The following is a 27,112-nucleotide window of genomic DNA, read 5'->3' as shown; positions in this document are numbered from 1 at the left end:
GCTGCTGCCGCTGCAACTACGCAGAGCGGCGGCAGCAGATCAATGCTATCCTTGTAGTTAGTCTTTCAACATGTTGAAAGACAACAATCGTCTGACAGAATGTACATATAACATCAGAGGATTCATAACTTACCATATCAATCCCTACATTATGTCAAAAGTTACATCATATGGTACAGAGCTGGAGGAAGCGCTAAGCGTGCACTTCTCCCTGCTCATTCTAGTGATTAGTCAGGGTCTGTACACAAGCCACAGCTGATTGCTTATACAATTGCCTCTGCAATCAGATCCTCAAATGAGAGTTGCATCTTTCCACACAAAGCACAGACCCTTTAGGCATTAGCTGACGAAATGTATTAAAGACTTTACCTTGGCATTATCAAGCCCACATTTCTGCCGCAGAATTTTCAGCCTCTCCAGGTAGACCGAAGGTCCCACTTCCTCTCCATTAGCATTAGTAGCAGGGGGAGCACTAGTGGTAACTGTGGGAGCAGTATTTATCTCTGTCATATGCGGAGTCATACCTGTGACAACACAGTAGTTTGTCAGATGATGAAAGTCATTAAAAGGAAACCAGGCAGCTCTTATAGAAAACACTGGTCAGTACCCATTACCTGTCTGGCACTGTGTTCGGATACTGTGCTCCTGTGACATGGCAATAATCAGTTGTTTCTTTTGAAAATGCCATGTGTCAGGAAACTTACAGGCCTCGCACCCATACACTGTGCCCAACAACTAAAAGGTACTGCCCAGCATTTATACAGCATAAGGGAGCGGACTTGTGTTATTTTACCAACATAAGTAAAAAAGAGACTGATCTTTAAAACCTTCACCTGTAGAGGCGGTGATGCGCGCTTTTCCTTCCCGCTCCATCTCAATGAGACGGAGACCACGTTCCACATAACTCTGGAAGAACTGGGAGGTGTTCTTGAGGAAAGGTTCAATGTCAGCGTCAGAGTATTGTTTCTTGTACTCATACAGCTCTGCTAAACCCTATGGTGGATAGTTAGATGTTTAAAAGAAAAGAAAACAACAAACATACACAAGATCCTTCTGCATTCCACCACATCTAACAGACTTTAAATTATTTACCTCCTTTGTGTTCTCTTTAGATCCAATTTTCTTGAAAATTTCAGCCAAGAAGTCACTAACATTCGCTTTTGAAACTTTTTCCTCCTCGGACAAAATACAAGAACAGACACTAAGTCTCCACTGGTAAAGACACACTGCATACCATTGTTTACCAAAATATTCCATTACATATTTAACTTTATATGAAAAAGGAATTGAAGTAAATATAATCTTCAGTGTCCTGAAAATCCCCATGTTAGGTTATTGCTGAAAACAAACTCACAGTGCGGGATGCTCCTTTCTCTGTCTCCTTGTCAGACTTTGAACCAGTGCCATCCATGGAGTGCTTCATTACTCTTAGGAGGTGAACCTCTAGCTCAGACTCATGTTTGTTTTCAATCATACTTAAGTGATCCATGATCTAAAAACATCAAAAGGAAAAAAAAAAAAAAAAACACATCTACTTCATACATGGCCACACTGTGCACCTAGATGAACAGGATGGCATACAACAACTAACAGCTAAAAAAGGAACCATCTGAAAGTTATATTGGTTTCTTACCTTTGGACCCTTCAGCTTGCACAAAGTGTGCAGCAGTGTTTTCAGAGTCCTCATTGGAAGCTCACTTTTGTGTTGCTTTAGCTTCTCTTTGGGAAGGACCCTCATGAAATTATGGATATCCAGCAGAATTCTGTCCAGATTAATGTTATTGATGGCTTCAGGGAGGAGCCGAATCATCCTCCACAGACACTGTAAGTAAAATTTATGGTAACTAAGTAGAACAATGGCACAAATATGTAAACGGACATTAAAATACTTCAGTGACCATGTCATTTTACCCTCCTAGCATAAAGTGATTAACATCTATCCCGCTTCCCCCCCTTTAACAGACACCCCAATTGCTACTTCCAGCACCTGCTGCATCAGTCCCCAGTGTTTTTCTGCTCTCTGCTTGCTTCCCCCGGAGCTGCCACTGTAGCTTCAGATCGGGTCTCTAAACTGACAATCAGCCAATCATGCAGCCTTTGCTAAACGATTATCGAACATTGTAATAGGCTGGCTTACACGAAGCATTGGGCAGTCTAATATGGCCCTAACAGATTCACACTGGGACTTTGAGATGGATGATAATTTTAGGTCAGTACCTAAAGACACGATCAGCCGACAATCGTCTTTTTACACAGAGCAATAATCTGCTGAATCGGCAGATTATCGCTCCGTGTATCAGGGTCCTTAGTTCTGGTTCACACAAGCACTGTGTCAATCAGCAGTGCAGTGTGAACCAGAGCTGGCAGCATAATGAGGAAACAAAGTGCTCAGAGCAGCAGAGCAACTATTTACTCTTAGCAACCCTATGCTATGAGGGTGAAATGACCGGAGTGCCTCCTTAAAGGTGTGATCCAGTGCTACAAAAACATGGCTACTTCCCCCCCCCCTCTCTTGTCTCCAGTTCAGGTGTAGTTTGCAATTAAGCTCCATTTACTTCAATGGAGACGAGAGGGGGAAAAGTGGCCATGTTTTTGTAGCACTGGATAACCCCTTTAAAAAGGACAATGTGTGATAATTGAAGGAGTTCTCCAGTTTAGAATACTCTTTCATACACCCTATTTTGGAATTCTAAGTTAAGGACACACAGACAGATTACAGTACCCTGTACAAAAGGATACTTAAAGGTCATGAAAATATACAAAACCAACAGCCTACCATTAACATAGTGAAGAGTGCAGTCTACCCACAAGATATACAGCATTGATCTGCACCTTTGCCTGAAATTAAGAAACGTACCTTCATAACTAGCTCTGAGAACTTGGGTGAGCTGGCGGTTGCTAGCAGACTGTCTTGAAGCAGCACCAGAAGAGCACTGCAAGGACAAATACTTTGGTTACATTATGTAGAATCTCCCCCCCCCCCCCCCATAAATATCACAAGCAGCCTACCTCAATATATTAGTCTGGTCTGACTTCTCTAGCACTTTAACCACAAGGAGGTTGACTGAACGCACAACTTGCTGTCCCTCTTCTAGATCTTCCACCCTGGAGTCAAGCATTAGGGTGATGAGACCATGCATCAGGTCCTTCAGAACTCCAGTGGAGGCCTCCCGGGCCAGACTCTCCATATGAAAAAGCTTAAAAGAGGCATTAACACAAATAAGTACATTTAAGAGAATTTTTAGCCTCTTTCATCTTGTGACGATCCTCTCCCACAAATTGCATTTTCTTACCGATATCATGTTTCCAATGATGCAACTGTAGAGACGGACAATATCATCCTTGTCCAGCCGCTCATCTGCCATGTGGGTGTTGTATATTAGACGCAGCTGCATAAAGGTGGCGATGAGGAATTGATCTATGTGACCAGACATGGCTTCTGCCTTATCCTCCTGACGCAATACTTCATCAATCTAAAAACCAGAATAAACACATGTTTCTTGTTCTTCAAAACTCAACATTACATCAATAGAGCCAAAATTTTATAGCAGCAGAATGTATTAGTTACCTGAGCTAAAGCTTGTATACTGGTATTTATGTCACCACTGGCAACTTGCGAGATCACAAAGTTGATTGTAGAAGCAGTGTTGCTATGCATGTCATCAAAGTGTGGTGATACAGCCCGAATCCTGTAAGAATAAAGTGGTGGAAATCAATAAAACATCTCTTTGGGGTTAATAGGGAGTGTCACAGGATAGCAAGTGTCAATTATATGTAGATTTACAGCATAGAAAGAGTTAAAACAGTTTGCTGCTAGGTTACCCCATAGATAGAGAGGAGGATGTAGTATTAGGACACCTTGTGATCAGCTTCACATTAGGAAGCAATTATAGAGGGGGTGGGGGGAAAAAAAAAAAAAAAAAAGGGGGGGGGGGGGAATGACAGGACCCTTACGATTCTGAAGGGGCCATAGCCCTAGTTAAAAGGCGTTGGTCACTTTATAGTAAAATTGTTCAATGTATAGTATTAGGAACTGTACTCCCTGCACTTACTGACAGCAGCTTCCTGTGTGCCTCAGAGCTAAAATCAGACTCCCCTCCTCCAGGCTGTACTGTCCTTCTCTGTGGTAAGCAAGTCTATAAGATGGCTGACATAGAGGAGCATGTGACCATACCCTGTCCTCTGTTTTCTCCATAGGAATATACAGTCTCAGTGGAGGACATTGGGGGTGGAGCATGGTCACATGCTTCTTCATGTCAGCCATCTTATGGACAGACTCACCACAGAGCAGGGCAGCCCAGCCTGGAGGAGGGGTGTATGACTTGAGCTCTATGAGGTGCACAGGGAGCTGTTGTCAGTAAGTGCAGTGAGAAGAGTTTCTAATACTGTATACTGAGCAATTTTACTATAAAGTAAGCACCGTTTACCCTTCTTAGTTTTAGTAACCACTCGGCTGGGCAGAGAAATGGAAAAGCACTGCTGTCATGTGGATGGAGGTACCCCTGCAGGGAATTAAGTCTTATATCAGATTATGCTTCAGGAAAAAGTCAATGAATTCTCTGCTACATATCCCAGCATCATGCCATGACTAAGATTTACATTAATGATGCATTTGGTGCCGAAACCTGTCCAGGTCTATAACTAGTGTTTGTGTCTCACGTCACTTGCTGTTCCAGCAGAGGTGGCTACCAGATTTACTATTCCACTGTAAAAAGCTGAATTTTACATCTGCAGAGTGGAAAACAACAACCTACTTTGGCTCTGGAATCAGGACTGGTTCGAAGATCTCATCCAGTTTGTGCTGAACTAAAGCTGGCATCTCACACCGCACTGTGCCATTATCATTCTCAATTTCATCCAAATCCAACTGGAACTCTCTGGGAACTGTATGAGTTGGTTCTGGGTGTCCTCCCATGTTCCGGGCTTGACTGTGAATAAAGAAGAGCTGCTTAGAGAAAATCTATTGTTTGTGTGATTTATAGAAGTCTGGACAAGAGTGTTTTTCCATGCACGTTAAAGACATTGACAGATTATCAGTATAAAAGGAACATGCTATTGTGATGACAGGCATCCAAATATAAATGTAATGTGCTTAGAAAGGGAACCTGTCACTGTTGAAAGCCCTAAATACACACTGGGAAGAGGAGGGGATAACATACCTCACCAATTATAAACAGCCCTAGCAGTTTTCTTTATAGACTCCAGAACTATCAATAAAATGGTAAGAAAAAGGGCCAGGGATGCTCCCATTAAGGGACATTTGGGATAAGATCCCACCTCACTGCTCTCTGCTACAGCAATTTTGCCATTTGTGATTGTAAACATTGGTGGCAGCTAGTAGAGGGGGTCTTACTGCTGCCACTCACTTTAAAATTATGTATGTAAGTAAATTATATTGTTAATTATTATTATATTACATTTTAATGACATTATATATTCTGAAGTACTGCATCTGAAAAACAAAGCATCAACTACTAAAACACTAAAGAAAAAAAAAACAAAAAAAAAAACAGAAAGTGAGACTTAGTAAGAGAAATAACCCTGTGATCAATACTTACATCCTGTAAGTACGGTACATAATTCTATCCAAGGAAAGGCATTGATAGAAAAACAGAGCATTTAGTGCTTTCTAGTTACTGACACACATTACAACTGTGTAAGGCAAGATACATTTCATTGCCAGGGGGACACTGAACCTACTTCAGTTTGGAAGACATGTCTTCAGGAGGTGCTTTCCGGAGGAGACTGGCATTGGCACTCTGAGCACGCTGAGGTTTCTCTTCTGGTGGTTTAGCTGGAGCAGCTGCAGTCTGCTTCTTACCAGCACGTTTTATCCTCTCCTCTAGCATGCTCAAGTCTTTCTCTGACAGCTAGAGGGGGGGGGGGGGGGGGGGGGGAACAAAGAAAAATGAATAATGTCCATTATGACAATGACCCGATCTCTCTGCCAGGAGTACATGCTTACATTTCCTATGAGTTTGAAGACTTGTTCTCCATGCACATTGTACACAGCCACAATGGTATTAAGAGCAGCATTGCGCACAGTGGTATCTCGATCCCCAATGTGCACAGCGATCTCCTTCAGAGCTTTGGCAGGTGTTGGCTGACAAACATTCACTCCATAGGATTCAACTAGGCAGCCAAGTTCCTCCAGGCACTCTGTGCAGAAAAATCAAAAGGAATCAAAAGGGTTTTTCAGTTTCTTTTATAGTTTGTGTATTATTCACACTTTACACTACACAACTAACCAGCTCTTTGCTTGGAGTTCTTAGACTTTATTCCTTCCATTACAAAGTTAAACATCTTGCTAGCTGGGTAAACCTGGCACATCTTGGTCAAAATGGCACGCACATCCTTTCGTACAATATCTTTTGGCTCGCCTACCTGTGAAGAGACCAGATGACAGAATGGTTACCAAGACTGCAAACTAAAAAGCCAATGACAAACACATTACCCATAAACCAATATGGTATCTGGCCAACCGACAAAATATGAAAAACTTGTGTATAAGGTAAACAGATACCATACAGGGTTATCTATCGATCAAGATCAGTTAAAAGAGGATTTTATTTTAAAATTTTTATATTGAATACTACAGACCCCTATGCCATTTCAAACTGCATTCGTTTTGTGGTATATAGTGGTATACCTGCCCCATAGAAGCAAAATCATCATTGGCCTTGACAGGTTAATTAACGCATGCACATAAGGTGCTTTCCTCGTGCATATGGTAAACACAGATTAACAGTGTGTTTCCAACTATGCACAATACAAAAATAAATAAATTATATAACATATATAAACTATTGATGGGAGTGATCTGGAGTCAGCTGGCCCCTGTGCACATGGTTGTGTCACCATGATGACTATGTAGGGTACCACAGTACACACAGCACTGTAGACCCTCTGGTGCAACTCATCATCCTCCAGTAGCTTCTCCCACCAGGGCTTACCAGAAAGAACTCACCTTCAGTAGCAGATAAGGGATGAATGAGGTGGCTTCTAGTTCAGTAAAATGGTATTCCTCTTGGCTAAGCATGGTAAACAGCAGCTTCAGGTATTCCAGTACCTTCATCAAGACACTGGTATTTGTATCAAAGAAGCGCAAGGTAAACCATTTAAGAATGAGGTCTAAGCAGCTCATGACGCCTTCCTTCTCTGTCTCTAAGTGCTAAGAAAGAAGAGAGCAAGAACACACATATATTGTAGGGCTGATCAAGTTAAATATTTTTGCAGACTTGTTGACAGCTCATTATTGAGAGAGGGAGAGGGAGAGAGTTTTTCTGGATATCAGAAGAAGAGCTGCACAAAACAGTGTAAGGCTGGGTTCATACTACATTCTTGCAAGTCTTTTGCCATGTTTTTTTACAAAAATGAAGTTATTATTATTATTTCAAAATGCACATCTTTTTATGAGTGATCTGGAGTCAGCTGGCCCCTGTGCACATGGTTGTGTCACCATGTTGGCTCTGTGGGGTACCACAGTACACACAGCACTGTAGACCCTCTGGTGCAACTCATCATCCTCCAGCGGCATGTGGTCAACCACATTTTATGTACATTAAAAAAAGAATACGTTATGATCCTTTATATAATAGAAGTTAATGGAAAAACAGATACACATCCATCTTTGCAAAAAAAAATAAATGATTTCAAATAGTGTGAACAGTTAAACTAGTTTAAAGGGGTGCTCCAGCATGGGGGCACGTTTTTGGGGGGACCGAGGAGGAGGTGGCTGAAATAAAAGACGTCCACTTACCTCCCCGGTTCCAGCGGCGGGTCCCGCATCACGGCGCTCTGGTGCCCGTTTCCCAGCCGCTTCCGGGCGTCTGACGCCGCCCGAGACGCTATGTCTCAGGGCCGCTCAGCCACTCAGTGAAGGAGGCGGGATCCGTTTGAATTCCGCTCGGATCCCGCCTCCTTCACTGAGTGGCTGAGCGGCCCTGAGACGTACCGTCTTGGGCGGCGTCACACACCCGGAAGCGGCCAGGAACCGGAGCGCCGTGATGCGGGACCCGCCGCTGGAACCAGGGAGATACGTGGACGTCTTATTTCAGCCACCTCCTCTCCGGTCCCCTAAAAAAAGTGCCCCCACGCTGGATAACCCCTTTAAGTTAAACATTAAAAGGAGGTTGTTCAGGTAGGGGAGTTTTTATGTATATGCCTGGGAAGGGGGTGATTTCTGGGTTTTGGTCCTGACATTGCAGGCCCCCCCCAAAGCCAATCAATAGTTGAGGCAGGATCAGGACACCAGTGCTGCAGCTGATTGGCCATCTCTGGGTTTGGGGTCATGATGTCACAGGTCCGCCCCTATATCTGCCATCTTGAAGATGCTCTGGCCATTGCCCATTGTCAGAATCACCTATATCAAATTCTAAATTTTCTATAATACTGCACATCCCACTGATATGGGGTTTTAATTTAATGACTGAACAGTTTATCTAAAAAGTATAAAGCATCACTACTCACATCAGTCATCACAGCCAAGGCCTTTATATGGCGCTGGAAATCGGCATGAAACAACTCATCCTGTAGCCACTTGGCAAGGCAAGTAGACATTTGAGTTTTTAGCTGCTCGATATACTCATCACGAGGTGCTGGAAAATTCCATTTCAAGACCTGAAATGCAATGTTATTACTTAAACAGAATTCAGAGAGATGTCAAACAACGAGAAAAGTAGTGAAAGAAAGGGACAAGCAGTCTTGCTACACATTAATGCCTAGCTGTCATTATTTCAGGAAAAGAGGTTTGTACACATGAGGAGAAGCGCTACTTCTGGACATAACTGATGTGGCAGCTTCCTCCAGATTCCTTCTCTGCAGTCTCCATCTTTAATAGTTACATGACCCCAAGCTAGTGGTGGGGGCTAATGTTCATGTTATTTGCCATTCACAGAACAGGCATTTTTCTGCAAACTTTGTTTAAACCACAGTTACTATGTAAATAGCACATTAAACATAGAATGCATGGTTCTTAAAGGGGTAGTGCGGCGCTAAAAAATTATTCACAGAATAACACACATTACAAAGTTATACAACTTTGTAATGTATGTTATGTCTGTGAATAGCCCCTTCCCCGTGTCCCCCCACCCCCACCCGTGTACCCGGAAGTGTTGGTGCATTATACATTACCTCATCCGTGTCGAGGGCCGTCCGCCATTTTGTGCCAAACTTCATCTTTGGACGGACGGCCAAGTCGCTGCCGCCCGTCCCCCCTCCGCAGTGTCCCAACTGTGCTCAGTCGCGAATGGCTGAGCACAGTTATGCTCAGCCAATCGCGGCTGAGCACAGTTATGCTCAGCCAATCGCGGCTGAGCACAGTTATGCTCAGCCAATCGCGGCTGAGCATCGGATGACGCTGCAGAGGGCGGCCGGCATTCGGAACAGTCGGAGCTGTTCGCCAGCCGGCCGAAGACAACGTCACTGAATGAAGATCGGAGACGGGGGTTGGCACGTGACAGGTGAGTATAGCGCACCACACTTCCGGGTACACGGGTGGGGGTGGTGGGACACGGGGAAGGGGGTCATTCACAGACATAACATACATTACAAAGTTGTATAACTTTGTAATGTGTGTTATTCTGTGAATAATTCTTTACCGCCGCACTACCCCTTTAAAGCGAACGTGTCAGGCAGGAGACCAGGGCAGAACCCACCATTTCCCTAAACGTTTCAGATACTTACCCTACCCAGCATCTGGAGTGTCAGTGGGAGGAAAGGGTAGGTAACTAAAGCTTTATGAAGGGATATGGTGGGTTCTGCCCTGGTCTCCTGTCTGACAGGTTCTCTTAAAAAATGTGTAAACAGGATCTTTGTCTCCTATACCAGTGACCCAACATACTGAATTGTGCCCATAAATGCCAAAACAGAGGTAAGATGCCACAGAGTTTAGTTACCTTTAATGCCTTCTCTTCCTTCACCCTCTGCTCCTTTCCATTGGGAACTATTATGTAAATGGGGCCAGACCTATCTTCTTCATCCTTCGCTGATGGCTTACTTGGCACTTTCTTTGCAGACACAATCTGAGGAGGCATATACAACAGAGTAAATGCTAAGTCCTCCTATGTAGCTCATGGCCAGGCAGATCATTCACAGATCAATCGCTTGGTTATTCTTTGGTGTATGAAGGAAAATGAAAAAAAATAGTGTGAGCATTACGGAGTCAGCTGGCCCCTGTGCACATGGTTGTGTCACCATCTTTGGTCTGAATAGTGAGCAGTGCTCGGCACTACCGCACTCTGCGTGCAACTCATCATCCTCCTTGCAGCGTCACCTTCCATCCTCGAATTTTACATTCACAAAGTATGTGCTCCATACACACTAAGGGTGCAAAGATAAGGAATAGCAGATGCAAGTGCACAAAACCCATCCCCAGAAGTGCAGTTTTGTTACCGCCTGCTTAGCTGACTTTGCTTTGGACATGCTGGTGTTGACCTTCGTTGGGGTCATACTTGTGTTGCCCTCTGATGACACAGATTGGGTCTATAGAGGAGAGTATTTTAAATGAATACACCTTTTCCTCAATTGCGACATATAGGCTACTTTAAGGTTTTTTTTTTTTTTTTTACAGCCCACAAAGGCCTGTATATAATGAAATCGCAATGACACATTGCTACATTGCGATTGATGATTGTTAATGTGACCATGTTGCAACCCCAAGTTACTGTGACATGACAGCTGGCAGAAAGCCAAATCTGCTGGACTTAAATGCAACCATCTTAATAATCTTTAGTTGAGAATTTGCCAAAAATGCATTGTAATCTTATATTGAAAGGCAACAATTTGCCATGTAGCCATAGCCTAAAGTAGAGAAACACTGTCAACTTTAGCATATTTCCTTCCCGTAATCTGAAAGCTATAACATACCTTTCCTTTTGATGCTGGGACACCAGGTCTGGTTTTCTTTGGGTCAGGCTTGCTCTCTGAAGGAGGTGGTCCAGAATCACACACAGCTGAAGAATATTAAGACAGTTAATACCAGGAAAATGATGCATCAACAGTGAGTAGTTATCTTTAGGACACCTGACAGCATACATACCAGATCTACACCACTACAACCATTTACTATGGCACTTAGCAAGAGCTACTCAACCAGTAGTTGATAATGTCATATACGTACCAGCTGCAGGGGCAGAGGGTGGGGCTGATCCTCCTGCTGGTTTGGAAGAGGTCTTGCCAGCTGGTGGAGCAGGTTTGGCTGGCATGCTGGCTTTAGCTTTCTCCAGCATAGCGAGAACCTGGTCTTTAGATGCCGGCTACAAAAAAAAGAAAACCAAACAAACAGTGAAAACGAGCATTGCAGAAGGTAAGAAGGTTCCATGAACTTTGCCTGCAAACTGTTAGTAAAATGTAATATATGTATAAACTATAAGGGGTTTGGAGAATGAATTGCATAAAAGATGTTATCTTAGGAAGACAGTGAATGGCTCTCCTGTTTACTGACAACCAAACAGAAGATCTGTATTTGAGACAATAAGAAAACTTAGCCAGACTTCAAATATCTATACCAATATTTAAGGGTTTGCTAATGAAGATGACAGGGAAAAAAAAAAAAAAAAAAAACCTTTCAACTTTTCAACTTTTACCATGGAGGGGACACACACACACACACACACAGATTCTATGAAGATTCTTACCTTGAGTTTTCCAGTGGCTTTAGACATCTTTTCAAATCCAATATGCATCATAAACATAGGAAGGACTTCCTGGGCTTTCTTGCGCACATCTCCATTACGGTCTTCAAGGCAGGCATATAGATAAGGGACACAGAGCTGTAAATCTGATGGAACCGTCCGCAGGGTGGGAAGCTTTACTGTTAACCATCCAAGAAGCTGCAAACAAAAAAAAAAAAAAAAAATTCCCATTAAAAAGATCAATAGAATGCAAAGTGGGCAGAAAATAAAGGCGTTTATTACATAGGGGGCAAATCTAGACACTTCCTTTACAGTGGTTCATAAAAACCAGAGGACAAAAATAGAAAAACTAAAATTTACCTCTTGTCTAAGGAATGGGTTTTCTTTTTTAAGTTCTTCTGAGAGATCTTCCCCTTCTAGCCATTCCTTCATCCCAGTTTGCTCCACCCATGAATGTAGCGTTGAGAGTGCTGTAGCTCTAACATTTGCCTAGCAAAGTAAAACAACGTGAAATGAAAGAGCTCCAAGTGAACATCGATATCCAGCACAGATCAGAGAGTTAAACATGAGGAAAAACCTTCAAGAAGCTGGGATTTGTGGCCATACACTCACACTCTTCAAGGGGTGTTTCAACTCCTGGCAAAACTGCTACTAGTCATACATTAGCACCGCCATTTATTTAGGTGGCCAGTCAAAGACTACATGCTGAGGGACACCAGCGTGACTTTGGCATTTTGCCTTTAGAGCCAGAGCCTTTCACAAACAGCCATGCTAACCATTCCTTAATATAAAAACAGAAAGGACAGTAAAAAAAGATATACCTGCCAACTGCGGAGACCCTAACTAATTCAAAGAACACGGCTAGGCATAATGGGCACTACATAGATAAATGGTAAAAAGTAGGCCATACACATATTAGATGAACAATGGCCAAATTAGCCAACTCCCTAATGTTTATGGAAGGATCCTGACTCTCCCACAATGGAAGATTTGTGCAAAAGGATGTGGCATAGTGATTTTAAAAATGCCCAATCCTTAATGTTTTCAAGAGAAATAAAGCTGCCCATAGGGGTGTCTGGCAGCAGCTTAAATCCTACTGAATGTATGGGCATGCTCAGGAAAGTCAAGTGTTTAGGTAGGGGGTTATAAGGGATAGATGTTCCAAATAAGCATTCAGCAATCTAAACTATATGGCCACATAAAAGGGGTATTACAGAGTTTGGATAAAAAGCTTGAAAGGCTGCAGAGTAATTACATATAAAATAACGTAACAAATCCTACATCCTAAATATGTATTGTTATATTTTGTTAACACTATTGCTCCCATGTGCTTTTTTTCTCTGCACAAGAGTGGTATTGCATTCAGTAGCAGCCCATGTGGGTAGAAGCCCAAGTTTCCATCATGCACGCACCGACTACTGCCTACTCAAGCCCATCTTCCACCACCTAGAATGCTTCCCACCCTCCAATTCATTTGATATTGTGCTCCCTCATTAGTGAGCCTCTCTAGAAAATGGTTACCACCTGACATGTAGCTTTCCTTTTTGCAACATCACAAATTCAGCATGAATTGTCTAAGTCAGCTTATGCACATAGGATTCCCCCTTTAAATGGATACTGTAAAGCACTAGTTCCCCAGAAATATTCATGGTTTATGCATTGCAGTGTGGGAGACTTAAGAACGCAGGAATAAAAATCTTACCTTGCTGTCCCCGAGAACAGTTATAATAGACATGCCCAAGTTCTTAACATGCTGTTTAATATTGGGACCTATGGCTGTGGCAAGTTGCTGCAGAATTCCCAAGGTCTGTTGAACCTGTGCAAAGAATATCGGCATAACTTTATACTAACTGATTATACCATCTAATGCAGTTCAAGCGAACATCTGGCTTTTGAAAGCTTACTACTACTACAATTCTTACAATACGCTTACAGTACATACCAGGATCTTATTTGAGTCATTAAGTCGACCCTTCAGTGCACTTGGAAGTTCTCCGATATTAGGAAGAATAAACTTGGCTTCAGTAAGGATTGTTGTAACTTCATCTAAGCCTTCTTTGCGGATTTTCCAGTTTTTATCTCCTATCTTTGACACCAGGTCGGAAGAGATTTTGTCACTACAGAAAACACAAAATGTTATCGATGCATCACAAGGAGATTTACGTATATATTTAAGGCTCTAATAAAAACATAAATCACCTGATATCACTCCTTGGCAGAAGATCCATGACATCAGCTGGGGGAGAGTCTTCATCCTGCTCCTCACCCTCATCACCATCATCTCCTCCTGCACCAGACTTTACAGAACCACGGGTTGGTGCTGGCGGGGTTTGTCCCTTCATCTGTCAAATTAAATACTCCAATGATACAATATCCCACAAGATATTGTGATGGGCGACTCACTGAACAGAAATCACCACGGTCCAAATACGTGTAAATTATATTTAATTTCCCAGAATCACGTATAAAATCTAACTTATTACATATTTATTAAAAGTAAAAAAATCTATTAAAACAAAACAAGTGTTCTACACATATGAAATAGGCACTTCACAACAGATCTAGGGTGTTGACCCTCTGATAGACTGGTATACTTAGGGATAGATTAGCCCAGATGTATAAAGATGGAACCAGACTTCAGAAAAAATTGCGATAAACAAGTATCTCTGTCTCAATCCAAGTCTCTATGCGTTTCACCCAGATATATCCCTGGGATCATCAGGAGACCTTCACAAAACACAGTGGTTACTGTTTAGAGATTATATAGAATTGTTGTGTTTAAATAAATAGAAAAATCAAATGAATATAGAAAAGGGTAGGAGACAAGTGGGGATATATATAGTGTGTGTACTCTGTGCGTGCGTCGGGTGTTCACCCTGGCCCGGCCTCCGATAAGCACTTGGAGCGACAGTTCAGGACAACACCAAGACACAGACAAACCACACACAATACAATCAGGAGTACACTTTTATGGCTGCAGTATTACACGTCAGACAATGTATGTATGACAAATAGGAATAGCAATGACCCTCAGAGACAGTCCTTTGGGGTTCAGGTTAGATACCACTATCCTATGATGTCACAAGCAACATCCAAATATGATGATAACATGCATACCCTTTATAATAATCTATGGCAACCATGCATATACTAGCTATGTCTGCCAAGTACTAGAGGAACATCTAATCCTAGAAAATGAAAAAGGTCTCATACAGCAGGTACAATCACAGAAACTGGCAAGTGCATGAAGCATATATACTGACAGTGTTTGCCAAGACAGCAATCATGATAGAAAGTGCACAGTGCATATATGGTGCACTCATCCCCACAGGGATTACTCACTACCCCCAGCGTGCCCAGGATGATGGTGATTTTGGACAGGTTCAAAAATGGCCTGGATGTCTTTCATTGAAGTAATCAATGTCACAAGTTACAGGTGCTAAATTTCAGCAGATAGAATTAAGGTTGGTGCAGGAATTTTTTTGCCAGAATCAGAGGTGACCCCTAATATTGACGACCCTTGGGGAGCATACATACATACACTGTAAATCACGGATGCTACAGAGCATGAAGCTGCAGGCCAGCATCAGGAGCTTCTAGCATGACACATGATGCCAGGAGTTCCTGGTGCCGGCACAAAGCTGTAGACACCGCAGCTCCCTAAGGAGAGGATGAACCTACTTACCTTCTCAAACTCTGCATCAATTTGAGAAAGAAGAGCCGGCTTTTCTTCTTCAAAAAAAATTCGCAGCGGAGCTCCCATATATAAAAACATGACACCCAGCAATGTGATGGCAGAAGTTCTGATAGCCTGCAATTACATGTGATCATGAATCAGGTGACTTCACAAATGGTACAAGAGAAAAGTGAAAAGCACATGAAACTTACAGGGTTTGTGGCAGCAAGAGCAGTCTTTACATTGCTGATGAACGCTTTGACATTTAGCCTAAAAAAACAAAGCCATGGAATATTAATAAAGTTTTGCTCAAAAATACAACTGCAGTCCCCATTCTCCCAACCCACATGATGGAGACTTAAAGGGAATGGGTCATCAGAAAATTACTTATTGTTTAAATAATGTTTCAATGTTAAACATAATTAAGAATTTTGTTTTCTAATTTTTCAGAGCACGCTCAGTTATGTTTCACATTCACCTCAAGGGGACAGACTGTCTATTGTCATCTAAAGGCAGTCACTAAATGCTGTTAAAAAAAACAGCTCATGCAAGATGACAGACTCCATAACAATGCACAAAGCTAAATAAAAAAAAATTTACAGTCACAAAATAGAAACAGATTAGAATGAACAATATGGTTTACTATTTAAGTCTGATCAGAAAAGGAAAATTTAAAACTTACCCTGTAAATCCAAACTCTTTTATTGCATTAGAAAGCCAGTTCAGGGTTTCTGATTGGTTCTTAGGATTTTTCTGTGCAAAAGCCAGAGAGACAACCTAGACATACACAAGCAATACATTAGATAGCAATTCACTGACACCAAGTCACTGAGTATCAGCATCAGATCAGTATCAGATACTCAGCAGTCATGTGGAGCCAAAGAAATATAAGCAACCTGGCAGTGGTAAGACACTGTATATCTTTCTATCGGGGTCTGTATTTTCAGGTTTTCTATACGAGATTGTGCCATCATGAGACATTTTAAAGGTACTATTAAAAGTTACATTTTAATATTTATACTTCAGAGAACTGCAATTTGATGGTTTTGAGGTACTTATACATTGTATTTTCTTGGCCTTTTGTTGTAAACCCCAATACATTAGATAGCAGCTCCACATCTAACAATAGATAAGCACATGCCTGTGAATCTATTACCTGTTCAGCTGTCCAAGGGAGTGTACAGGCCTCGGCAATGGCACTAAGAGCTTCCTTGGCATTACCTCCACATTTTACATCTCCAACTTTGTCTACAAGCCCATCCAGAACCACATTGGCAGACGTTTTTGAAAAGTTGCCTTTCTGAGCAATGAGAGCCACAATGTGCAACTTCATCTGCATGACCTAGGAAAGCAAATAATACGTTTTAAACACAGCGGACAGATATGGAGCAAACATTTATGATGTCCTGTCAGTAAGACAACTAGAAAAAAAAGGGAATGCTTATCAAACCTGGAAGTTTGTTTCTTTAAAACCTGGTTTCTTGGCTAACATTTTCACCAGTGCTTGGCAGGGTATATCACTCCGTTCCATTGATTCAACAGCCTGAAGAAACACACACATGTGCCAAACATGAAGATTACAGAGAAAGGGGGTGGGGTAGAGGGCAACTCATTCCTACCGATATTAACTATTCTTTTCCTTTTCCATCTCCCTAGCTGTTCTTTGGGTTCCACTGTGTGCTTGTTAACTCCCATTGTTTTAGGAGGGTTGCTTACCTTCTGGAATTCCTCCATGCTTGCCAATCTTTCCTTCCAGTTACTACTGTCCAGCTGCTGCATGCAAGTTGCAGGGAGAACTGCTCCTGCTTTCTCTTCACAGGCCTCAGGCTAGAAAAGAAATCAATTAACCAGGTTAATTGTAATTTAAAAAACAAAAAAAACAAACTACCAACCCACACACCACATTACAGCTTCTCTGAAAGAATCAGGATGGATTTGCACTGCAGTTGCAGTGTACCTTTAGGCTATGTTCAGACCTCGTATGAGACTGGCCGTTCTGTGACCCGGCTGGTCTCTGAAAAGATCATCCCTGCCGGTACTGCAGTACCACCAAGATGATTTTTGCAGCCGCAGGTGTTTTGATGCGGGCGTGTCCATGTGCCTGCATCAGAACTCCACACTATGGAGCGAGCGGCTGGAGCCGCTCACTCCATAGTGTGCACTGACAGTGGCCACAGAAAACTGACATGTCAGTTTCCCGCGGTGCCATTAGAGATCCCGTCCGGAGTGTATACACTACGGCCGGGCTGCCATAGGGGGCAATGTTATGTATTTTTTCGTAATAACCACGGCAGTTGTTGCACTCAGCAACAACTGCCGTAGTTTTACGAAAACATACGTAGTGTGAACATTCCTTAAAGGTGTGTTCACATGTACAGGATCCGCATCAAATTTGATGCTTAGTTCAGTTATTTAGGGCACCACACCACCCTGATAGGTAGCCCCTTAAGTCCGACTCAGTTGCGAGTATTGGAACATTAATAGGGAAAAAGGGTGGCCCTTTTTGTGTCAAAGTCTAACTTAAGGTGCAAGTATTGCGACATGGCTAGGGCTTGCGAAGGCGCGCATCCATTTACAGACAGCAGTTTCGGGGTATTCGCCTCTAGTCAGTGTGGAGCAGGATTCTGGCTAGTTGGGGCAATGACAAATCAACCAACAAAACATAATAATCACTGAACTCAAAGAGATCAGTCAAAAAATTCCAATGAAGTACTCAAGAGTCTCCACTAAAGCCCCCAAAAATTGAAATATGCAAAACAAAAGTCCATGGAGTCTCGGTTGCGAGTCTCAAAACACGGGAATAGCCAGATATCCCTAGCCTGTTGCCACGGGGTGCCTCCATGATGGGGAGAGAACCGCACTATCCTGATAGATAGCCCCTTAAGTCCAACTCGGTTGCAAGTATTGAAACATAAATAGGAAGTATTTAAGGAAATAGGAGTATTGGAACTCTCCTTCAGTTCAGTGAATACTGTGTTTTGTTGGTTCAGTTAATTAGGTCAAATCTGCTACGGATCCGCACCATCAAATACACTGCGATACGGTATGTGTGAAGCTACCCTTAGTGTATATTGCTGAAAAAGCCCCTATCTAGTGTTGAGTGAGCTTGCCGAACTGCTTGGGCACGAAGGCAGTATCAATGCTTTCTGGCAACCCGAGGGCAGCATACATCTTTTCCAGCTGCAGGGAGTCAAATGCCGAGCATTCAGGTTTCGAGAACATCGCCGAACACTTTAGAAAATTCGCTCAACACTACGCCTCACCTATTACCATGCCACCATTCACATGGCAGAGTCCTTTCGGCCCTAGTCATGCCAGAATCCGTTTTTCCCCCCAGCTAAACAGAAGATTGTGCAGAACTGTTGCTAGAAGCATTCCACCAATAAAACATGGGAGCCTATAGGCAACAGATGCCACTGTTTAGCTAACATAGTGGTATTCATAAGGAAATCCTCTCCACATACTCTAAACACAGCCTGAATCTACCCTTACAGTAAGAGCTTTCAGGGAACTTACCGAGAGCTCTTGTTCAAACACCTCTTTCACTTCACCAGCCTTCTTCCCCTTAGCACCTCCACCTGCAGATGCTGGGGCTTTAGCCTTCTTCACAGGACCTCCAGCCTTTTGAAAGGAAGCAAAAATTACTACTAGATTATAACCTGTAGATAGTGTTCCATGCTTTGTGACCTAACGTACCTTGGAAGGCGGTGCTTTTTTAGTTGCCATTCCTGGTTTGGCCACCTCCTTTGTATCCTTTTCATTAGCTGCACTTGGAGGCGCAGCTTTTGCAGCAGCAGCTGCTTTAGTTTCTTTCTTCTCTCCAGATCCTGCCTTTTTGCCACTGGCTAATTCAACCTTGTCGGCACATTCTTTGATCTGTGTACGAGAGGTGAAAGCAATTCCTTAAGTACACCAAGGCTTTACATTTGCAGTTTTATAATCAATTCAGGCTACATTAGGTTTCACATCTTAATTATAGCAACTTACCCTATCAAGCTTCAGTTTGTCCACATCAGCAAGAAATGGGTTGACCGCTTTTTCTCCAACTACTTTTTGAGCTGTACCCAGTGCTTCAAAGGCGGCATCTCTCACTTCCGGTGCAGAATCATTGATTTGCTGTGGAGTTACCAGACAAGTAATTTATTATGCACCAATTTCCTACAAAAGCAAATTAAGTAGACAAACCATCCCTTGCAGTTAGGGCTGTACCTTCAGGAGTGCTGCACAGAATGGCTTTAGGAGACTTTTGGGAAGAGTGGTGGGTGTGCAGTGGCGAAAGCTCCTTGCAAGGAACAGGGAGGTTTGTTGCTTTATTGTTGGGTTCTTGTTATCCATTACAGCAAGTATATCTTCACTTATGTTCTGTAGTGTTGTCTGAAACGACAAGGGCTGGTCAGACATTTACACTGAAAAGACTTAAAGGGGGAATAGTTAACCTGAAATGACCACTTACTGTGAGAAATATGGCATCAATTGCCTCCTGTAGAGCTTGCACTACTTGGGGCTTCTTTTCCTTAAACTTTTCTAATATAGTTGGCACAACCTTCGAAAAACAAAATAATGCATAAAATAGTTAAAGTCAGCAAAGTGAAGAATATACTTTAATTACATAATTGTCTCATATCACACACACACAGCAGGAAGACTAATAAAACCTATTCTACTGTCATATTCGCTTTTACTATTGATTTCCGCAAAATTTTCTGAAATGACAGTTACACTTTAAGAATCTAACCAAATAAATGCATACAATAAATAATCTGGTATTTCCATAAACCTCTACACAACTGCATCAAATATTAGTGTCCAATTTTTCTAAGAGCTTTTATCACCAAAAGCTTTATGTACATATAACAGTACTATGTGAATGACTAACCACACAGGCTGCAACACAGTAAATCTGTTTTTTAAAGTTGAATTAGTTGAGTCCAAGCATCAACTATTGTAAGTGTGGATCTGTCATTCTAACAGGACATAATGTCCCACATGACCAATCTCCAGAGGCCCCATAAACCAGTCTACAGTAACACAATTTAAATGCTTTCCTAATGGGTCTGTCCAAGACACTTTACTATGGTAGTTTAATAGGCAGGATAACATATGCTTTAGATGCTGGATTACGTTCACACCCTATGACTACTAAATACCTGTGGATTTACAAACCGAAGCTTTATGAGTCACCAACACAAGGCCCTGCAATCTGTGGCAACTGAGCAAGCAAACAATACTCACTTGGCCAGCATACGAGCCAAACTTCTTCCTGAGTCCAGCAGCTAGCCCTGCTAAGCATTTGGCAGCTAGTGCTACAAGCATTACATTGGAGTCTTTGCCAACCACCTGCAATAATAGAAATAAAAAAATAAGAAGTTTAGCAAAAGAAATTAAGTGAAGGTGGCAATATAAAATGTCACTCCACTGTTATATTACAGAAACACTAGATAAAAAATTTAATTCTACCCTAAGCAGTCAGGTTAAGTCCTATTTGGTAGGGACACTAAAGGAGTTAACCAAAACTACATATTAGGTATGAGCAAATTTACAGTACTAGTGAAGATAGGCTCGGCCAGCAGCTTAATAGCAAGCTACATTTGAACTTGGTTCCATTCTTCCCTGGGTGCCTGGAAAAGCAGGATTCAGTCCTGGAAAACTGGGAGAAGTTTTCCCAAGACTAAATCCAGCTTTTTCAGCCACCTAGAGCGGCACAGAGCTCAAAGGCAGCCAGTTGAAAAGGAAACAGCAGAGCCTAGCAAAGCGCTTGCTAGTACTGTAAATTCACTCATCCCTAATCTTTATACTAAGTAAATCCACAGTGGATTACGTATGAGGGGAAGAAGTCATCTGTAAGGTTGTCTAATTATAATTGGTGGGGTTCGGAATGATATAGGATGCATTAGGACCAAAAATTATTAATTCTGGCATTTCACTGCCATTTGCCGCATGGTATTTTGTAATGTACATTTTTTTTTTCAATTTTTTAGATTGAGTCCTCCTGGGTGTGTGAATTACTGGGTAATTTGGCTGTATACCCTAAACGTGTGGTGAGCGATATGTACGAACACAAGACCAATGCCAGACAAATTACCCAGTTTTCAAAGAGGCAGCACCCAGCTTTTCCCAGGCTAATTTAAACCACAAAAAGCTGCGTATGTACCCTTTTCCCCTTGAGCTATAACTTCTTTGTAGAGTTTACCTTTTTAAGAGCTCTCACAAGATCTGCATAGTCACCAGCCTCGATTTTGGGGTTTTTGACAAGGATCTCCACAGCTTCCAAAGCCTCCTTTCTCTCCTGCCACTTTTTGGCCTCCTATAACAAAATTCACAGCATTGTTTGTATGAGAAAAAAAAAAAAAAAAAAAAAAAAAAAAAAAGATACTTTCAAAATTTTACTTCAAGGATCATTACTTACTATTTTATCGTAGAAATCTTTCGGCAATTTGGAGAGAATTTCAACAGCTTCAAGCAGCTCATATGCATCAACCTGTGGCACAACTTCATCTTCTTCTTCCCCTGAGAAGAGAGTCACCAGATGTCATTAATCTAAGGATTGATAAACGTGGACAAGATGTCTCTAATGCTTCCGATAAAGCCTACCTTCAGCTTCTCCACCTGCCTGCTGCTGTTCAAACTTTGCCTTGAGGTCTTGCTGTGAGCGCAGGAAACGGGTCTGCTTGGGAGCGGATGGTGGAATCTTCACCCATTCCTCCTCTAATTCTTTAAGCTGCATAGAAAACAGTTGCAATAAAGAGGATAATGAAAGAAGCAGCTTGTTACCTAAAGGAAACACTATACAATATGAGGTAGATAGAATTTTAAGTGATATTGCTCACAACTGAATAAGCAAGCAAGGAGACCAAAACGTTAAGGCCACATGTTAACAAATAGCCTTCCTATGACTGCAGTCATTGGCTCTATCAGAGAGACAATGCACACAGACAGACACATGACCAAGGTATGCCATCACCTGTATATTGTTTACATACTGCTTAGAGTTTACAAAAACTCTGCCTCATTGTGGAAGCTGTGGCAGTTGCTGTCATCTAAGGGGTTAAATGGCTGGCATCCCCCCCCCCCGCCCTTCCTTGATCTTGACTGTCCTTGGTTGTATGTCTGTACAGACTGTATGACAATTTCCAAACACATTCTTGTATCTAAGGGTCCATTTACACAGAAAGATTATCTGTCAAAGATTTGAAGCCAAAGCCAGGAATGGATTTAAAAAGGAAAAAAATTTCAGGCTTTCCTTTATGGCCTGATCTCTGTTTATAGTCTGTTTCTGGCTTTGGCTTCAAGTCTTTGGCAGAATCTGTGTAAATGGACCCGTAGGGTACAAACACACAGACCATATACGCAGCGTATTTACTGCTGCGATACGCAGCAGATTAGATCTAAATAACTGAACACAGCATCAAATCTGCAGCAGATCTGCTGTGTATACGGTGTGTGTTTGTACCCTTAAACTGCACTGAAAAAAAAAATAAAAAAAAAAAATCAGCTCACTGGACGGTAAAAAAGATATCAACTTTTATTGGATAAACTTTCTCACCTGCACTGGATTAATATTCTGTAGAGGTGGCCTCAGAGCATCTCTGATCCAACGATAGATCTCCACAGCAAGGAGCTTGGCTTCATCTCTGACAGCTTTCTCTCGAGACTCAAAAAGCTTTGGCAATACTTTAATAATTGGCTTCAGGGACATTATTTTGGAACCAAATTCACTGTAAGGAGAAGACAAGACATGAGGACACGCACAGTACTAGAAAGGTCGAAATTGCTTCAATGCAGTAGGCGCTCACCTCAGGGCTCTCCGCAGGGTCTCCACACAGGCAACCACAATCTTTGGATTCTTATTATCTAGGCCTTTCAGCAGCTCCTCCTGTACAGTCTCACCCTTCTCTATTTCTATGTACATCAGGCAGATGTCAGACCCTAGCTCCTTTGCTCTGGCTTTTGGCTGATTAAATACTTTGTTTACAACGCCAGAAACCACCTCACCCGTAGTCCTGAAAAGAATGGGAACTTACATTAGCAACATTGAAACAGTTTATGGGCTTGCATACATAACACATATAGAACTTCCACCCACTCCCTTCATGGTGAGGGCAAAATAGCTGCCCCTATTATTATTCAGTAAAAAATCTAACACATTCACTTTAAGGATTACTCTTAACAGACTGTCTTGGTCATGTGTGAGCGGAAGTTTTTTATCTATATCTTCATTGCAATGTATTCAATCAGTAACAGAAATAGCACTCAGCTGTTTAGACCTGTTGTGGGTCATTGCAAGACATATGAACCCATGGGTTTAGAATAAGACATTCATAGTTAGTCATAAGGTCTTATTTAGGTCCCTCAATGATCACAAGCTGTCCCTCAATCACAGACCACATATAAGCTTCAGTTCCACTTACTTTCCAGCGACATGTGCATTCTCTATGTACACAAGTGCAGCCTCCAGGCCTTTTAACTGGGCAACAGCATTTGATTCTGTGACAAACTTCTTGATTAATCCGAGATACTTGGACCATTCTGGGCTCTTCTCATCCACAATCTTTTGGAACAGTTTCATAGCCTCCTCGTAACCATTTAATCTGGCTTTCCATACCTGCAGTCCAGGCAACAAAAACAAAATTGATGTGGATTAGAAAAAACTGTCACACTTAAAATTGCTTTATTTTACTGTATTACTATAAGCATGGAGCAAGTGAACCCAGTGCACTTTTACATGGGTTGATACAGGACTGTGGAAGGATGCAAACATGCATTGTTATTGGCCGCCCATCTTGTTAACACAGATCTGCAGCTAATAGATTTCACTGCTGGTCAAAAGATGCAGCCAGCCAAGGAGCGGGCTTTTTTCCACTTGTCGGCTGACCGCTCGAACTTTAACAAAGGTCAATTATTGCACCAATTAGGCATTTCTAAAAATGCTTGTTGCCAATACCTAGCCAGTGTAATGCTGCGTTTACACGGAGCGATAATTCGCCCGATCAACGATTTCAAAGTAACGATTTTTCTTTAATAACGATCAGCGTTAAGATGGAACGATATATCGTAAGGAAAGTTAGTTTTTAAATCGTTTTGCGATTGCTTAAGCCCATCTCGCACATAGGAAAAAAAACAAAAAAAAACAAAAAACGGTGAACGACTGTTTACACGGAACGATCTGTGAATTTTTAGCGAACAACGATTTTAGAACATGTTGTAAGATCAAAATGAACGATTTCTTGCTAGTCGTTCGATCGTTCACTGCATTTACAAGTACGATTATCGTTCGAATTCGATCGTTATCGTGCAAATTTGCACAATAATCGTTCCGTGTAAACGTGTAAACGCAGCATTAGGGGAGCCTTAATGGGATAGTTCAGCAAAAAAGCAAAAAAAAAAATTACTTTTCAAATCAACTGGTGCCACAAAGTGCCAAGAGATTTGTTATTTAGTTCTTTTAAAAAAATCTCAAGTCTTCCAGTACTCATCAGCTGCTGTATGCCACCAGAGAGAGCAGGTAGAGAGGTTTTGTATGGGGATTTTAACTGCTCGACAGTTCCTGTCATGTACACAGGTGGCAGCACAGAGCACGTTGTTATACTGGAAAGAATACACTTCCTGCAGGACTGCAGAAGCTGATGAGTACTGGAAGACTGGAGATTTTTTTGTGGAGTTGAATTACAAATCTCTGACACTTTCTGGTGGCAGTTGAAAAAATATGTTTATATATTTTTGCTGGAGTACCCCTTTAAAAGGAAGAAACATATGAGACACTGAATGAAGTGAATTGTACTTTTTAGACCAAGCCTTGGGTGCCTCAAAGATAACCATCACTGTGATTTAGGGTACAAACCCACTTGACGTATTTGCTGCGTGAATCAGTCTTAAAAATAAGCAGGCAAAACGCAGGTTGGCTTTATACGATTGTTCTGCGTTAAAATACGCAATTGCGTATTTTTGAAGCGTGAAGCTTGTTGTTAGCAAAGCATCAGTTGTTAACAACCTGTGCGAAAAACGCATGTAGCTTCACGCTTCAAAAATACGCAATTGCGTATTTTAACACAGAACAATTGTATAAAGCCAACCTGCGTTTTGCCTGCTTATTTTTAAGGGTACAAACACACACACCGTATACGCAGCGTATTTACTGCTGCGATACGCAGCAGACTAGATCTAAATAACTGAACACAGTATCAAATCTGCACCATCAAATCTGCTGCAGATCTGCTGTGTATACGGTGTGTGTTTGTACCCTTAGACTGATTCACGCAGCAAATACGTCAAGTGGGTTTGTACCCTAAATGTATGTTATTGATTAGAATAGCAGATTCCTCCTGGCTGCAATCATAGCACATTTATATTGTGCCTGGGACCACCATACTATAGATTAGTGGTGAAGCAGTCAGACTAGGGTTGGGCGACTTAGAAATTAATTTTGTATTTTTTGAAAACATATAAAAATAAAATTAAGTGCACTGTGACATGCAGGGGGAACAGTAGCACTCAGGGCCCAAAAGGCGTGGTTACTGGCAGCCTCCAGCTTGAACACGGAGTCTTACTGGGCCCAGAGCAGCAAGCTGCTCCTCAGGGTGCATCATCATTAGCAAAAAAAAAATAATAATAAATCTTGAGACTTTTTTGGTGATACGAGTCAGACCGCCAAACTTAACATTTATCTCGTATCCAGTGGGTAGTAATTCTACATTAAAAACACTCAAATCCAAGCCTGAAGTCCTCTAAATTCATTGCGGAAACTTGGACGAAGAATTAAATAAAAAATAAAAAAATAAATAATTCTTACAATAAATCACTCTGAACAGAGAAGCTGCACGGTTAAAATGCTATTAGAACAATAAGAAGAGCAAATCTGATGACTACTAAACTTCATTGCTTCTATTTTTATTTTATTCTTCCAATGCCTTTTAGCAAAGCATCAAGTCCTTCCTGTTATTGATGAGATGGATCTGGCAGAACTCTGTATGTTACATGAAGGCAGAGATGCTGGCTCTGCAGAAGAACCCACTGCTGTCCATTCACACAGGCTATCAGAGAGAAGCATTAAGAATGCTGCCGTGAAGCGCTTGGTCAGCACGTACCTTGTGCTCACATTTCTGATCAACAGGAAGCTTCATCCACTCGCTGTCGTCCCCCATGGTGGGATCCCGGTGTCTGTCAGCGCACTAAACAGATCTGTGAGGAAGACACAACCAGCACTCTGTTATGAGTAGTGAATAACCAGGAGAACATAATGATGGGTTGTGGCACAGTATTGGTCACTGCATTCTTGGGACTCATGGGCAGTTACCAACTATTAGGGCTAAGAGGTGTTATTCGGCATCTAACTATTCCCTATATCCCGTCCAAGCGGTTCACTCACTTCCTGTACTTATGTGCACAATGCAAGACTATAAGCATGCTGTTCACCTTCCCTCCTGCCACTTAAAGGATAACGCCGGCACTAATTAAAAAAAAAAAAACACTGAACTGGAGCTTCAGTTGGTGTCTGACAAAGGGAGGCTGGCCTAACAGGGATTAGACCCACCTCCCTCTTGATGTCAATGTCACAAAATGGCTGCCACAGAGCAGCCTGGGGTCAACAGTCATTAGGGAAGAATGAGTTTACTTCACTTCCTGGTGGGGGGTTGAGAGGGGGAAAAGATAGGGAAGGGGGGGGGCAGATAGGTGATTGTAATGTGTTTTAATTACTAGGGAAAAGCTTTCCACCAGAGTTGTCCTTTTACTGTCAGTCTGTGAAAACCAGGGTATCCATAGACTTTTCAGAATGTCAATGAGTGTCTTAATTTTGCATATTACCATC

The 27,112-nt window shown here is 42.0% G+C and overlaps 1 protein-coding gene and 3 non-coding genes across 9 annotated transcripts in view; all 4 read right to left on the bottom strand.

Moving 5' to 3' along the window:
• The window catches only part of CKAP5 (cytoskeleton associated protein 5), a 48,549-nt gene that overhangs the window by 1,502 nt on the left and 19,935 nt on the right, over positions 1–27,112 (bottom strand). For 4 of the 6 annotated variants that reach the window (XM_069965880.1, XM_069965884.1, XM_069965882.1 and 1 more), the window contains exons 2-44: positions 26,391–26,484; positions 23,718–23,911; positions 23,103–23,309; positions 22,853–23,024; positions 21,901–22,027; positions 21,716–21,816; positions 21,500–21,613; positions 20,542–20,646; positions 19,763–19,852; positions 19,519–19,683; positions 19,297–19,425; positions 19,006–19,185; positions 18,826–18,930; positions 17,026–17,136; positions 16,760–16,852; positions 16,466–16,651; positions 15,992–16,086; positions 15,522–15,579; positions 15,319–15,444; positions 13,833–13,975; positions 13,576–13,750; positions 13,336–13,449; positions 11,994–12,122; positions 11,637–11,831; positions 11,120–11,255; positions 10,867–10,952; positions 10,393–10,482; positions 9,897–10,022; positions 8,470–8,619; positions 6,968–7,171; positions 6,249–6,384; positions 5,966–6,159; positions 5,701–5,870; positions 4,755–4,928; positions 3,569–3,689; positions 3,294–3,473; positions 3,010–3,197; positions 2,858–2,933; positions 1,634–1,822; positions 1,355–1,492; positions 1,093–1,176; positions 834–993; positions 370–524 (exon numbers count right to left, since the gene is read on the bottom strand). In XM_069965880.1, the coding sequence (XP_069821981.1) occupies positions 370–524; positions 834–993; positions 1,093–1,176; positions 1,355–1,492; positions 1,634–1,822; positions 2,858–2,933; positions 3,010–3,197; positions 3,294–3,473; positions 3,569–3,689; positions 4,755–4,928; positions 5,701–5,870; positions 5,966–6,159; positions 6,249–6,384; positions 6,968–7,171; positions 8,470–8,619; positions 9,897–10,022; positions 10,393–10,482; positions 10,867–10,952; positions 11,120–11,255; positions 11,637–11,831; positions 11,994–12,122; positions 13,336–13,449; positions 13,576–13,750; positions 13,833–13,975; positions 15,319–15,444; positions 15,522–15,579; positions 15,992–16,086; positions 16,466–16,651; positions 16,760–16,852; positions 17,026–17,136; positions 18,826–18,930; positions 19,006–19,185; positions 19,297–19,425; positions 19,519–19,683; positions 19,763–19,852; positions 20,542–20,646; positions 21,500–21,613; positions 21,716–21,816; positions 21,901–22,027; positions 22,853–23,024; positions 23,103–23,309; positions 23,718–23,911; positions 26,391–26,447 (5,928 nt within the window). In that variant the 5' untranslated portion in view covers positions 26,448–26,484. The remainder of the gene's footprint in view (positions 1–369; positions 525–833; positions 994–1,092; positions 1,177–1,354; positions 1,493–1,633; positions 1,823–2,857; positions 2,934–3,009; positions 3,198–3,293; positions 3,474–3,568; positions 3,690–4,754; positions 4,929–5,700; positions 5,871–5,965; positions 6,160–6,248; positions 6,385–6,967; positions 7,172–8,469; positions 8,620–9,896; positions 10,023–10,392; positions 10,483–10,866; positions 10,953–11,119; positions 11,256–11,636; positions 11,832–11,993; positions 12,123–13,335; positions 13,450–13,575; positions 13,751–13,832; positions 13,976–15,318; positions 15,445–15,521; positions 15,580–15,991; positions 16,087–16,465; positions 16,652–16,759; positions 16,853–17,025; positions 17,137–18,825; positions 18,931–19,005; positions 19,186–19,296; positions 19,426–19,518; positions 19,684–19,762; positions 19,853–20,541; positions 20,647–21,499; positions 21,614–21,715; positions 21,817–21,900; positions 22,028–22,852; positions 23,025–23,102; positions 23,310–23,717; positions 23,912–26,390; positions 26,485–27,112) is intronic. The other 2 variants (XM_069965883.1, XM_069965885.1) reach the window with 2 other exon arrangements.
• LOC138790439 (small nucleolar RNA SNORD67) lies at positions 6,821–6,930 on the bottom strand. The gene has a single exon (XR_011363095.1). It is a non-coding gene; the product is annotated as a small nucleolar RNA SNORD67 (small nucleolar RNA).
• Positions 7,422–7,531, bottom strand: LOC138790438 (small nucleolar RNA SNORD67). Its single transcript, XR_011363094.1, has one exon. It is a non-coding gene; the product is annotated as a small nucleolar RNA SNORD67 (small nucleolar RNA).
• On the bottom strand, positions 10,157–10,263 carry LOC138790437 (small nucleolar RNA SNORD67). Its single transcript, XR_011363093.1, has one exon. It is a non-coding gene; the product is annotated as a small nucleolar RNA SNORD67 (small nucleolar RNA).

This window comes from Dendropsophus ebraccatus, chromosome 4 (assembly GCF_027789765.1).
Source record: "Dendropsophus ebraccatus isolate aDenEbr1 chromosome 4, aDenEbr1.pat, whole genome shotgun sequence".
In the NCBI taxonomy this organism is placed as follows: Eukaryota; Metazoa; Chordata; class Amphibia; order Anura; family Hylidae; genus Dendropsophus; species Dendropsophus ebraccatus.
This window is presented reverse-complemented; position numbering and strand designations above follow the sequence as displayed.